The sequence below is a fragment of the Ambystoma mexicanum genome, chromosome 1p, assembly GCF_040938575.1.
Source record: "Ambystoma mexicanum isolate Mex_15411 chromosome 1p, UKY_AmexF1_1, whole genome shotgun sequence".
In the NCBI taxonomy this organism is placed as follows: Eukaryota; Metazoa; Chordata; class Amphibia; order Caudata; family Ambystomatidae; genus Ambystoma; species Ambystoma mexicanum.
Genome location: NC_090921.1, coordinates 211,316,559 through 211,331,135, shown reverse-complemented (window position 1 = coordinate 211,331,135; position 14,577 = coordinate 211,316,559). Strand labels below are relative to the sequence as shown.

The window sequence follows — 14,577 nt, the reverse complement described above, 5'->3', positions numbered from 1 at the left end:
ACGATGGACAGCAGTTTGTTTTGGCGATCTCTGCTGTCCGGTAAAATATATAATGAAATCACCACCACAAATTATCAGGCACTTCACCATTCAGTGAAAAACTGCATCATCAAGATGAGGCATTTAGGTGTTCAGGCGAACACCACCACTCTGGGCCAAACCATCTCTTACACCACATACCTACCAACGCCAGCAGTATGCTGGTTCCCTAGTTAAAATCTTACATTAGGGTCCATGCTCTTTGCAGCCCAGGAGAAGGATGAAAAATATAACTGGTCTTTACACAGCTGGCAAGATAGCTCAGCGGGTCAATCGCTCACTGCTGCGAGCTGTATGTGATCTGCAGGTCCGAATCCAGGAAAGGCCAACTCAGCCTATCATCCTTCCGAGGTCGATAAATGAGTACCAACTTCGGTTGGGATAAATGTATGTAAATATGTTCTCTGTACATCGCTTTGGGGATAACAAATGATTATTACACCGTGTATGAATTTTAGGGGGTCCCAGCCCTCCCAAATGATCATTGCCATTTTCCACTTATGAGTAATAAAACCTTACTTGGTCTTGACCACCCGCCTACCTGGTGCCTTCCAGGATGACGCTCTTTTCCCCACTTAGCAAGCCTCGCCCACCTTGTGCCTTCCAGGGCAGACAAAGAAAAGGGCAATTTCTGTTTGGACCTGGAGGACCCAGGGCCCGACCCCCTGCTCAGACAGCAGGTAGGCATGCACCAACATGCGTTTACTCTGTCCGCACAGGCCATCCCAACCCCTTCTGCTCCCCCATGATGTTCGCTTGTGCCCTCCCTTCCCGCACACACAGGTGTTGCCCGTTTTGCTCGATTCTTCTACCCTGGCCCCCCCACACTCCAGCCTACTTCTGCAGGAGTCTGTCCTGTTACATTCTGGTTTCACCATCACCGTCTTGTGGCCAATGCTCGATTTGACTTTTAAGGACTTCATTGATTCACGGTGAGTCACCCTTTCTCAACTCTCATGCTGGACTTCCTTTGCAGCGTGTACTCATGGTGGCCCTGAATCATGCTGTTCCCATCTTCATCTTGTATCCTGGCTTGCAACATTATGTGTTACTACTGACTTCTGCAATTTTATTCGCTCTTCCCTCTTGCTTCTCCACTCTTTTAGAATGCTTACTCTGTTCTCTCCTTTTCTACCCCCCCCCCATCTCCTCCCCTTACTTTCTTCTATGCACTTACTCTATCAGAAGTGTCCCTGGACCTAGTATGATAGCAACTTCGCCTGTCTTCTTCCCTTACTTGTTCCCCCCCTGCCCCCCTTCAGCAGTATCTGAAATGTCATCAGGCCTAGAACGATGGTTGCTTGTTTTGTTCCTCCCCTCCCTTTTTGCGCCCCTCTCCCTCACCTTTTGTTTTCTCCAGCTCTACCAGAAATGTAATCAGACCTAGTACGGTAGTCACCTGTCCGTTTCCATTTCTTTCCCACTCTCCCCCTCCCTTCCTTCCTTATCTATGTCTTAGCACTTGGGTATTACCCAAATTGTTCGAACACAATTGTTCGAATTACCGAATTGACCGAACGTCGAGGGTCCGAATTGACCTTTGCACAAATGACTATATATATATATAAAATGGGGTTGCGGGGGGTTTCCCCCCGCATATATGTAACAATTGACCTTCACAATTCGGTCAATTGTGCAAAGGTCAATTGTAATTCGAACAATTGTAGTTCGAACAATTCGTATACATTCAGCTTTTGCACTATCTGAAAGGTCCTCAGGCCGAGTACGATAGTTAATTTCACATCCTTACGGTTCATGGCCTGTAAGAATGTCATTGTATTTTCCCTTGAAGGGCTTTGAAACACATTGTGTATAGGCGCTATATAAATAAAATATCATATCATATACCCCGCAGAGTCCAAGACAAAGGTTTAACAGCATAGACCTAGTAGTCTAAATGGGTACAATATTATTGCTAGTGGCATTCAGTCGGAATAAACAGAGGCCTTGATAACCCAAGTAATTTATCCTGACATCTCACCCCCTACTAAACTGCTCAGCCTCCAAGAGGGACACCGAGGCACTGGCTAAGGAGCTGGCCAGGAGAAAAACAGACTGTAGTTTAGGTAGGGCACACCTCCGCCCAAAACCTTATCTCACACCTGCAACTCAATGGCAGTTATGAAGAAGTTGCAGGTTGTGGGGTGCATTTAAGGCCCTAAACAGAAATCCCCTCCACCTCAAATGATATGATTAGTTATTTATAACACGCTTAATACCCAGAGGTTTCTAAGCACGGACCCGGGGATCGAGCCTGTGTTGCTCTGTGTAGTCTTGCTTCCAAGGCGAGCACTTTGCCCCTGAGCTATCCTCCCGGGACAACATCATATGTAATCGCTGTCACCAAAACGGCTGTGCTCTGCTTTCACTGTCACATGAGTGGCAAGCATTGGACTAATGCATCCAAAAACAGCCCTGCGTTATTGTAGTTCACCTGAATGACATGAAGTATGAATTGCATCTCAAAAACAGCTTTGCGTTTTGTTTTACCTAAATGACGAAGTGATGAACTGCATTCAAAACGGCCCTGTGCTGCTTGCGTTTCATCTGAGTGAAGAAAGTACACACTACATCCAAAAACAGTAATTGTTTCACTTTTAATTCACATGAGAGGTAAGTATTTCAACATTACAACCCAACACGGCTTTTGCTTTCTTTTTCATTTAAAATGCAGTCCGTGAAACACGGCAAACGGAAAATAACAGCTTGCACACGTGTAAAAAGAAAAAGGACTTAAAAAGCCACCATGAAAGGATAGCTCTGCTCGCACGGAAATAGCAGGGAAAAATGCTGTGGGATGGGGGTTGACTAAGCAATGTACATTATGATTCCACCCACAAGACTGCAGTTACCTTGGAAGAGGATCAGAATACCGGAAAAAAAAAAAGTTTTGGGCTCAGGCAGGAAACTTCTCAATTGAAAGCCCTGCTATCCACTGAAAGTCACACCTATTAGAGAATCAGCCTGCAATGACATGTGATGTACCAAGGGCGTTATAATTCCCTGCTCTGCCAGACTTGATGACAGGGGCTCATTGGGTTCAAGGGAAGCAAGTGTGGCTAAAAACTTGACTGGGAGGTGTGAGTTCCTCCTCCAAGGACAAACTGCCAACTTCAAAAAGGGGATAATAAAAATCTCTGGTCACCGGGTGTGGGGGATACAGCACCCCCTCCACAGAAGGGGACAGATCTTCCCAATTGACATTAAAGGACTGAGTCCATGTTTAGGCATTTTTGTAGCAATCAGAATGAGAAACCATTTCATTTAATGCTATTTTTTATGGCATTTCCAGGTGCTTTTTAAGAGTTATATTGCACTTTCCTATGACTTTGGAGACTAACTAGTTTGTAGCTGCTCAGAAGATGTGACAATAGGATTTGGTGGAAAGATGGGAGGTGAAATTAGGAATATGCGTGATCATTTGCAAAGTCAAATCTGTTACACATTTTATGAAAATGGCAAAAATGTACAAGAGGGCCATGCTACCTCATACAGAGTTGGCAATCGCCTTACCTAAATCCCTATGATCCCCTCAAATTGCATATCTAATGCATATGTCAGGGGCTGGTTGAAATTTGAAGTTATGAGACATAACTGGGTTCTTGTCAAAAAAGTGGCCAAGAGAACAAAGGGTAATAACGTGCCAATAGACAGATGGTGCTCTCTTCCCTTGGACTAATCATGCCAGGGGGGGGGAGAGGAACAGTAAACTGTCCTATGGTAGGGGTAATCAGAGTACTCCCCCTAGATTGTAAAGTGAGTGATGTAATTTGGGCTATATAAGGGGGACTGTACTAGGTCAGAGGAGACACCCAACAAAATCTGGGGAAACGGGAGAAGGACATAGGAGGCAGCTGAACCACACCAAGCAGAGTACAGTGACCAGACCCCTTACCGTGTTTAGCCAATGTTAGCATATTCCCTTTGGTAAACCTCTCAGTATCTGTGTAAATGCTTCGCATATTCTTAAGTAAATCAATTAATTTCCCCATTGAAATTCACGGTACAAGTTCGTTAAAATTCGAAATTAACACCCTTGTCCCTGGTGTCCTCCTTTAATAATTCTAGTCATTAGAGTATTGCCTCAAAAGAATTAGTCTCCTGGTAAGTGGAAACCGAATTTCCGTGTATTGTGTGCATTACCCCACAAGTTCCTATTTGCATCTGTCCCATTGAAAACCCCAAACCATTGTCCCAATGAGAGCAATCCCTTTTGCCTACAAGCTTGTCTGTTACGTGCATCTGTGTAAATGAACTATTCTGAGCTATACACCTTTCCTGAGCTGCACGTCATTGTAAATCCTGTGTAAAAACACATTTCCATTTGCCATTGTATTTTTCCTTTTCCATTTGCTTACTCCGCAAAACCGATTTTCCTACTTTATTTCTACGTTGCCCTGCTGTGCTGAATAGTAATGTAATATTCCCCATCTCCTCAAGTGTAGCAAAACGCATTTCCTTTCATTCCGTCCATAGCCGTGTGAGTAATAATCCAAATCAGATTCTGCCATTTTGCTGCAAAAATGGGTTTTCACTTTCTTTGCTGCCCTCCCATCCTGGGCTGGTGGGCTTTACTCAAAATCTGATTTTCTCTCTCTATCCCTACTCCTTGCAATTTCCTTCCATACAAAGGAATCAAGTTAGCTAATGTTGGGGGCGGAGGGTGGAGTGCAAAACCATTCATGCTAGATATTTCTAAAATTGCTTTTCCTTTTTCTGTGTTGCCATTAAAGGTTGTGAGAATTGTAACAGTATAACTTCACTGAATTGTTTTGTAAAAATGAGTGCAATTGTGTACCACAACAGTAGTGGCTGTAAAATTGTTTTGATTTTCCTTTTTCTTCATTAAATAAATAATAAATATCTTATTAATACACACCAGCCCGATTCCTGGTCCATTGTGACACAGGGTGTTTGTGGAGTTTGGGTGCGAGACGGGTTGGAGACCTCCTCAAAACAGAAAAGAACCTGTGGTTTATTAAAAATAAAAAGCGGTTTATTGTACGCCACAGTCATTGCCTGGGAAGGAGTCCCTGGTTGGAGTGTGCCGTGTAATAAAACTTGTGACAAGGTGGGTGGTGTGGGGATCCTTTCCCTTCTCACCACCTCAACCCACGGTCTACTCAGCTGAGCCGTTTAGCTGGAGCTGCAGTGGTACTAACAGACGCAGACCCCTTCCTCTACTGACTGCTTCCATGTTTCAGCTGGAGCATCGAGCCCCAGGAGTGTCATCCATTTACTTCCATGACTAGAGTCCCTGCCTCTCCCATGACAAACTCATTAACCAATACGCGTCTGTGCCCCAGAGAGATTAAGTAGGAGTGGTTTGGCAGGGGCAGAATGGTGTTCAAAGCCTTACACCCTACCACATCTGGCATCACTGGCAGTTATATTCCATTGTAATTATCCAGTTTAGCCTACTGTCTGGTTATAGGTAATAAAGATTTTACCTTGGCCAATCCACTGCTTTCAAATGTTCCCCTCTTCCTCATGCGAGGCTCTAGGGTGCCACCTGCCCAGACACAGGACCATCCGCTGGTCTACAATCAATCGCAGTTGCCCACCATAGGCCATTGTTCCTTTTCTTACCCTGTGTATTATTGCTTCTCTAGCTCTGGAATATCAACTCTGCTGCAAAGCCTAGTGTTTTCCATGACGTTTCAGATGGTTTACAACCCTAAAAAGGCTACCACAAGGATGGTCCCGATCTAAGACTTAACCATGAACCTGTCTAAAGCAGTGACGTGGGCTCAAAAATCAGACTACGAAGTTTCACCCATGCAATAGGACTACTTAGAGTTGGTGAAGAGAGAACTGGTATTTGCCATTTAATGGGCATGGCAAATATTAGAGGACAGGACAACAAAAGCTGCCCTCACATCATTGAGAAAGTTAAAGCCGCACTTGGCGCAACAACAAGCCAGGCTTAAACGGCACAGGTACAGATTAAAAAAGAAAATCCCCCCCCAAAAAGTGAAAACTAAACAATAACCACAGGCGAGAAGTAGAGCAGTCACAGCAAACCACAGCAACACTGCTGCCACCAGAGGATTAACCGTCAGTACTGTCTTGAGTATCAATACAGCCCGTTTACCAGGATAGAATGTCAAGTTGTTACAAGCTACTAGCTAGGCATAAAACGTTAATTCTCCACAAAACCACAGCACACCATTTAATATTTGTCTAGAGTCAATTGTTAATAGCAAATGGTGAGTGCAATTTTACAGGCCTCCCCCCCCCCACACACACACACACACACACACACACACACACACACACACACACACACACACACACACCCCTTTCCATTTGACAAAGTAAATCAAATGCTGCGTTTCACCACAGTGAAGTGCAACCCTATCAGACACAATGGCTTTCAAGGCGATTCTGGTTCTTCCTCCTTCACAACTTCTACCAGGAGAAAGGCAGGGTGATAGAAACTTTCCTCCCACCCACTTACCTGCCTACCCTCGTCCCCAAAGACCTCGCAAAAGCGTTAGAAAGCGAACATAAATGTGAAATTGCATATATATACGTAATCACACCCTGGTAAACTTCCATTTGTAAGATGCTGGTGAAGCCAGAAAACGAAATTCAAAGTTTGATGTCAGCAGCTCCACTATTGGCAAATCTAGCCATGCTATCGATATTTTCTTTAATAATGTACTGGTGCGTGTGTGCGTGTACATGAGGTAGCAATAAAGGTCGCAGCAGGTCCTACCTGTTGACATGCCAGTCTCATCCGCCTGGGCTTCCAAGGGACTGAAGCTCATCTGGCTGGCAAAGCTGTGGTTCAGCAACTGACTGAGGTCAGCTGTGAGGCGCCCGCTGGCAATCAGGGGGTAGAACTGGCTCTGGCTGGCCTGCAGGAAGTTCCGTTGCTCTTCAGACCAGCTGGGAAGGTGATCCGAAAGCATGGCCCGGCCTCCAGGCCCATTGGATTTGGAAGGAAGCTCCCGCTCTTTAGCTACTGGCCTCTGAGATGCACGCTGGTTCGTCTGAGGGAATGCAGGCTCTGTTCCCCAGCTATTAGAGGCGTTGTCATTAGTCCCTGCCATGCGACTGGGCACGTGCGTCATGCCCGGATGTCCACTGTGGAAGGACTGCACAGCTGCTTTTGGCTTAGCCTGGTTTTGAACATTAGTTTGTGAGGGTATGGAAAAACCCTCACCCGCCTGCATTTCCGAGACAGCATTGGTCAGAGAATTTTTCATCTGTTGAATTTCAAAGAATTTTTGTTGGATAGCCTGTGAGGGAGGCAGCGGCTGGGACTTCGATGGGGGAACCGCCATGGTCTTTTGCGCCACAGTGTTCTTGGAGTCACTAAATGGTAAATTTGATTCAGACTGTTCTTTTTCCACCTACAAATAAAGAAGGATATGTAAATTAGACAGATTGTGGCTGGTCTGGAACGTGCTCATGAGTTGGAAGTTGTGGGGTGCAAGCATACGACTGGTCACTAACTTCATCCTAACGCAGTATCTGCATTCACACCCATCGCTCAATGGCCCTCTGGGACTCAGTGTGTTATTGTCCTTTCCCATTTGTTACCCGCACTTCTTGACCCTGAATTACCTTAGCAAGGTAATGAGTCTGGTGCAGACTAAATTTCCAGTAGACCATAACCCCGTGAGGCAGCCATCCTTAGATACCTGGGTACTGTAACATGAACATTAAACTGGAAGTGCCTCACCACAGAACCTGCACAAAGCTTAGCCCTGAATCCCATTTCTAAGGCGTGTCCAAATGCTGGACAGGTCTTACAAATGGCCGTGTTTGTGTAGAACAGACCTCTCCTCCCATATAAAAGCCTGCAAAGCAGTTAAGAAAAAAATAATTACTCACCATGAGGATTCTTGTATTCTTAGTCCTTCGAGCCTATTCGATTTATTTGTGGCTGTCCTCCCGCTGGAAACCACTGACAAGTATTTCAATAGTGCATAGAAACCTCCAATAGGGGGAACCATCCGCTTCTAGGCTCTGCCCCTTTCCGCACACAGTGCCCGTCAGCTCACTCATTGTCTAGGTCTACACGTGGGATCTTACTACACCGAGAACAAAGCGGGACTGGGCACGGGGTTGCGTGACTTGAACGAGCAAAGTCTTAACACATGAGTTGCTCGGACGAGTTACAATTGTTGAGGCCATCAACGTTATTGCTGAGCATTTCCTGTAGCACAGAATGATGGATCAATGTTTTTGTAGGCCCCAATAGCAGATAATGTATTGCATAGTTTGGCTCATGCAGGTGAGGAAGATTTCAATTACAGAAATGCGTCATCAACCAAGTGAGTGGATCCAAACTCATCTTGACCACCAATCGGTACAAAAGCATGAGATCTACACTGGCGTCTCCATAATAGCAAGATGTTGCTCTTATATTAAGGTGCTGATAAGCTCACAGCCCCCAGGCAATCAAGCCCAGCGAGAGGAGGGTGGGAGCATCTGGCCTGCACTGATAGAAAATAGACACCACTGTCCCCCCCGGAACAAAGCAGAGAGTTGGAATCCTATGCCAGGCGTTTTAAATCAGGATAAGGAAAATGGGAGCCTTTTTATAAATGATCATGTAACTTGGTGGAAGAGATTGAAACAGTAAAGGAATTTGCCTTGTGACTGAAGTAGAGCATTTATTTATTCGTATTTGTCATCTTCAAGGTAGCACCAGTCCGTCACTTTTACCTTGTGACTGAAGTAGTGCATCTTCGAGGTAGCACCAGACTGTCACATTTACCTTGTGACTGAAGTAGAGCATCTTCGAGGTAGCACCGGACCGTCACATTTGCCTTATGACTGAAGTAGAGCATCTTCGAGGTAGCACCGGACCGTCACATTTACCTTGTGACTGAAGTAGAGCATCTTCGAGGTAGCACCGGACTGTCACATTTACCTTGTGACTGAAGTAGAGCATCTTCGAGGTAGCACTGGATCTTCCCAATGCAAGTGGCGTAATTGGAAATTGCAGCGTGCTCCTTGCAATGGTAGAAACACCCATTCCTACATACTCTCAGTGGAGAGAATACTCGAAGTAGCTGCATGAAGGAAACGTTACTCACTTGTAGTCAGTTATGCATCAGGATTATTTTTGTTAAACACTGAATATCACTGCCTGTGTGTAAAAACCTCCCTGCGTGAAAGGATCAAGTCTTTTTCCAGAGATGCACTACAGCCACTTCAAACTGCCATGCAAACTACAATCACTGACTTCACCTCGTGACTTCAGAGTGCCTGCTGTGTGGCCAATTGGATCTCCACCCCCAGACAAAAAAAAAATCCAGAAAGTGGCTGAACCTTAACACTGCGTCAAGTACCTGTAATGCCTGGAGTGTTTCGATTTCCATGTCGTGTCAAATAGAGGCCGAACTTCCTCTCCTTCACCATGTTGCTACATCTGACCTGCCTTCCAACAGTCCTCCATGAAGTGAATTTAGAGGCCATTGGAGCTTACAGGAAGCGCCCTTCAACAATCGAAGATTTTGTTTAGCGGGGCTTAAAAAGTTGCACCCATTGGAAAGAAAGCCATCTTCTGACGGGAGCGGTACAGTGTGCAGGTAAAATTAGTGGTTGCAACTTTTGTAGCCGATGCACGATTCATATTTGAAACACCTTCCATGGAAAGTATTGCAGGCTCAATGCATTTATTTATTGTTGAGTTCTACAGTGCAAAGAGCAAAGCGGAATTACTTTGCGTCACCCTACATGAAGGTATTTTGAGACCTTGGACCTTTCATGTCCCTTGACATGCAAATAAAGAATCTCACTATTCTGTGGTCTTGGCCTTCCCCAGCAGAACCTTTAGTGATTTGGGAGGGTGGGGGGGGGGTGGGAACTGTGCGGCACGATCAGCAATTGCCTTGCACCTAGTAAAGGGATCATCCAATAGATCAGACTTATTATAGATTTATTTCTCAGAAGAATGGCCTGGACAGGAAATGTTGCACCCAAGCAGTCTTCCCCTGAGAAAGCCCTGGGACTGATGTAGGGCTGAAACATGTTGTGGAGAGGTTTCTAACAAGATCAATGACTCAACCCATGTGTTTACAAAAATACAGAACCAAATTAGAAACCCCAGATGTTATGTGGGTTGGATAAATAGTAATGTATGCAACATAACGGCATTGTTGTTTAGAAAAAGGATAAATAAAATTTGCATGGAAAGTTTTAGCGGGTAGAGCGAGGTTGAAAAATTTTGACTGAATCAGAGCAAAACTGCACTTAGAAATTTTAGCATGTGCTCTAGTTTGCAGTTTTGGACTACAACTCCTGTTGAGGTCTCAGACGATGGGAGTTGTAGTGAAAAAATAAACTCAGTAGCGAAAATGTTTGCAGACCAATGCTTCTACAGTAGCCAAACTCTTTTCAACAATAGGGTAGTGCTTAAGACACATCCCTTCTTCCTTCCAAAAGTGCTTTCAAGTACTCGCATTGACCAGCAACAACGTTACCTTTGGTTTGCCTTATCCACTCCTACTTGCAGAAAGATCCTACATGCCTTACAGGAGCAGGGGGCACTTCAATAGTACTAAGAAAACTATGAAAAAACCAACAAGCTGTGTCCACCTTATGGGTAATATTGTTGAACTGATGAATACGATTTGCAAGGTTTGGGCCTTGGAAAAGTTTCAATCATGCTTGCGTGGCACCACCTATACCCACAGGGCTTCAACATGGTCCCTGCTTTCCAGAGTATGAGAGTGCTGCCTGACCAAGCAAACAGTACCCCAGATACCTGCCACCACAGATTGACTGAGCATTTAGATTCAGCGGAGGGCTGTCAGATAAGGAACCTGCAGAGAAGGCCCAGCATGCATCGGAAGGTAAATCGCTTTGTTTTAAGGGATACCATCCCCTCTAGATTCCCGAATCACCCAACAATACCCAACGAATTTAGAATGAGCGGCCTCAGATGCATCAGGGCAATGACAAAAGGTCTCAACCAAAGACATGCTGCACTGCAGATCTTCCAAACAAGTCCTCCGCGCTAGCATCGGAACCCAAATAGTAATGCTTTGCAAACATGTGCAGACTATCAATGTGGGGCCTTACAGAGCTCCCAGATTGGTACAAGGGAAGTATTGTGCCCCACCTCATGTCAAATTCTAATGCTCGCCGCCATCCATCTGGGGATGGACAGCTTGGTCACAGCCACATACCTGGATGTAAAAAGCCAAAGGCCACAATCCAATACCAGTCCATACTGCTCCGAGACACAGTGATGCAATAAGTCAGTGTTTCCCCGTCTCCCTGCATGCCTGACTGAGGTCCTCTGTAGAATGCTAGGAAGGTGTTGGAATGTTGTGGGATGATTGAGTGTTCCACCTAAGGCAGTTGGAAGTGGTGGGAGCCAGTGGGCTCCCTGAGCTTCCTTCCATCTCCTAATGAACTAATGCACCGGAAGACAACTGAACTGTGAAGATAAGGAATAAATAAACCTTGAATCTAACCGGCTACCTCCAGTCTCATTTACCTACATAACAGTCAGGGGTCCAGTCAACATAACCCCTCCTCCATTTTAATGGACGACAAAACATTGGAAGGTGTACAGAGTTTTTTTTATATGCAATTTGCTAATAACCCTCAGTACAAAAGACACCTTCTCCGAAGCATCGCCTTGTCCTTTGTAAACACTACATAAGTCGGTCAGCAGACAGGTATCAGGATAACACCACCTATACTATGTTATGTCCAACAAAATATCAGTCCTCAGAGTGAGGAACTAAAATCTCAGGTATGCATTGGATGCAATGGTGGCGCCATCCTTATTGCAAGGACCAAACTATGGTCCAAAATACACCCATTGGTATACTCCTGCTGGATACCAAATGACCAACCCCTTCAGAAATTAAAACAGTATAGTTACCTCAAAACAAATGAGCAGCTGGCTTGGGCCTCCAAACAGTGAAACATTGCAGCTAGGTATCCTCACTGCGGAGACCGGCAGGGCCATTCTACAACAGTGGGTGCAAGATGCAGCACCATAGCCATCAAGACTGACAAAGCGGTGATCTGCTGCTAATCACACAACATGCCAAAACGCAGCGACCTGCAAGCCCTCCATGAGGTCTAAAACCACCTTCAATAGATCATGGCCTTGAAACCTCATTTGTTCATAAACCAGGTGTGCAGATGAAGGCTGCCGAGGCCCAGTTAAAGCTTCTCCAGACCCTTCCGTCGCCTCCTCGGGAGATCCTCTATGCTTAGAAAAGGAGAGGATGATGATTTAGGGGATGGAGCTTTTGCCCACCTTGAAGCAGACACAGAGGGAGGCTAAAATTATTTGAAACAGACTTGACTAAACTGACAGGAGTCCTGGGCAATGGCTCTTATCATCCAAGGTTCACCAAGGATCTGGTGAATGTGTATATGACCAACAGACAACTATGTTTGAGTTTTCCTGTGATGTTCAAGGAGAGAGTGATTCTAATCAGAATGCCTGATTAGTCAACTTGCCACACACCTATCCCCAACCCCACCCGGCTGCCACAGAAGGTGTAGTGGAATTTTGTAGTGGATTATTGTGAACTGAAAAAGGCTCTACACATCAAGTGGGGGAATGCTCCTTGGTCCGAAAACGTCAGTTTAGAGACCGACAAAAGAACCATGCACCATTCCTTTGTGAATGAGTCCCACAAGAATCAGACTGGATGGGTTGATGGCCATAAAACAACTACTTTTAAAGACATCATCAATTTGGTCATGGCTTATATCCATGTGTTGAAGCAGCATTTGGCAAACTCAAGAAATTAGAACACAGTCATTAGCAGTAGATGCTGACCCACATGTATATCAAAGTAAGAAGCAAAAAGAAATAGGATGGCTCCAACATAAAAACATGGTTCCCATAGGCTGACAAAACAATAAGGATGAGGGTAAGCCACAGGCAAGGTAGTGAGGCCTTCTTTGCCATAAATTAGCCTTGACACCACAAATCTCGATACTTTATTTTGGGACTTGTCTGACTTGGAGCAAGTGACCAAGTGGTCCCTCAGATTTAAGGGCAAAACCTTGGGGTTCCACTTTGGAAATGTGGCTCTCAACCCTCGTCTACGGTGCCCAGATTTGTAGAAACTGGCATTGTTCTAGAAACCCTTGAGTCCTTGGAGCAAAAGGTTACAGGTGAATATATCTTGATAGCAGATAACACAAAAAGGTTATTTTTAGGCCAGTGTTCAGATTGATGCCACTAAATCCAATGGCATCAGATACTCTGGGGCCAGTAGGACAGTGATCGATTCCACGTTGGTAAACTCACGAACCGGCCAGAGCTCCTCTGATGACTACTAACTTGGCTAGTGCCCGTCTTCACTGGTTGCCAGCAATGCCTGAAGTTCTCAGCTAATGGTGGGACTGTTAGGATACCTATGAGTGTTGAGGCAAGTTGTAGGGCGGGTACTGCTAAGCAATGATGTTCAGTCTGGTAGGTGGTACAGACAGACCTCCTCCCTCCAGACAGTTGTTTCGTACATTCTCAGTGAAATATATAAAACTGCTGCCCTTGCCAAGCCTACAGTCAACACTAAACTAAATGTGAAATCCATGACAACAGGTGAAGAACGGTTTCTACCCTTATGGTACCATCAATTGCAAGAGGGGCTGATGCCCTAAGTTTACATGCAAAAGGGTGACTCAGCAAGTGTAAGATGGAGTGTCCCTCCCTTGATGGCCCAAGGAGTCAGGCCTGCTCCCAATTAGAAGATTAACCATCTGCGAAGCACATGATGGACTGGGAAGATGTGCTCCTTTATTGTGCAACCACAGAACCTACAACTATAGGAGCTTAGTGGTCCCCTAACTTGTTAGACCTTCCCTACTACAGTTAGCACAAGAGGTCATCTTTCCACAGAGGAAAGGCTTTCCTTGTACTTCTAGTTACCTACAATGGGTGTACAGACAGAATTAAGTAAGCAATGGACCTCAATTCATACAGGCGTACCAGGGTACTCCACCGCTCACACATTGTGATCTCCAATCTCCCTACTTTTGTTCACTGACTGCCACGTTAGGATCCCTCAAGGCCACATCGTATGCGGATGACATCCTCCCTGCACCTTACTCAAGACCCTTCCAACTGAAGCACTGCTCCCTTACCCGACAATCGTCAACAGCTCCCTAACTCAAGGAACCTTCCCTAAAGACCTGACAAATCCTCCTGCTACTTAATAAACCAACACTGGATCCTGACCATCTCAGCAACTACCGCCCCATTACCCATCTCACCTTTCTAGGTAAGATCCTTGAGAAAGCAGTAGCCACACAACTCCAACACATCGAAGCCAAGAAACTCCTTCAGTCCAACCAATCTGGCTTCAGACCTAGATGCAGCACAGAAACAGCCACCATCAAGGTGATTGACGATGCCCTTAAAATCCTTCATGATGGCCATCCTTGCCTCTTAGTTCTCCATGAGCTCTCAGCAGCATTTGACACAGTAGGCCACCAGACATTAACCGACAATCTACATCGCCTCATGGGGGATCAGCGGGATCATCCTCAGCTGGTACAAATCCTTCCTTGCGAACCGCCAACAATTCACACAAA

The 14,577-nt window shown here is 45.4% G+C and overlaps 1 protein-coding gene across 2 annotated transcripts in view; it reads right to left on the bottom strand.

Annotated features, from left to right (window-relative positions):
- Positions 1–14,577, bottom strand: part of CNTROB (centrobin, centriole duplication and spindle assembly protein) — a 369,000-nt gene that overhangs the window by 104,396 nt on the left and 250,027 nt on the right. For both annotated transcript variants that reach the window (XM_069646351.1, XM_069646352.1), the window contains exon 14: positions 6,761–7,400. In XM_069646351.1, coding sequence (XP_069502452.1) covers positions 6,761–7,400 — 640 coding nt within the window. The remainder of the gene's footprint in view (positions 1–6,760; positions 7,401–14,577) is intronic.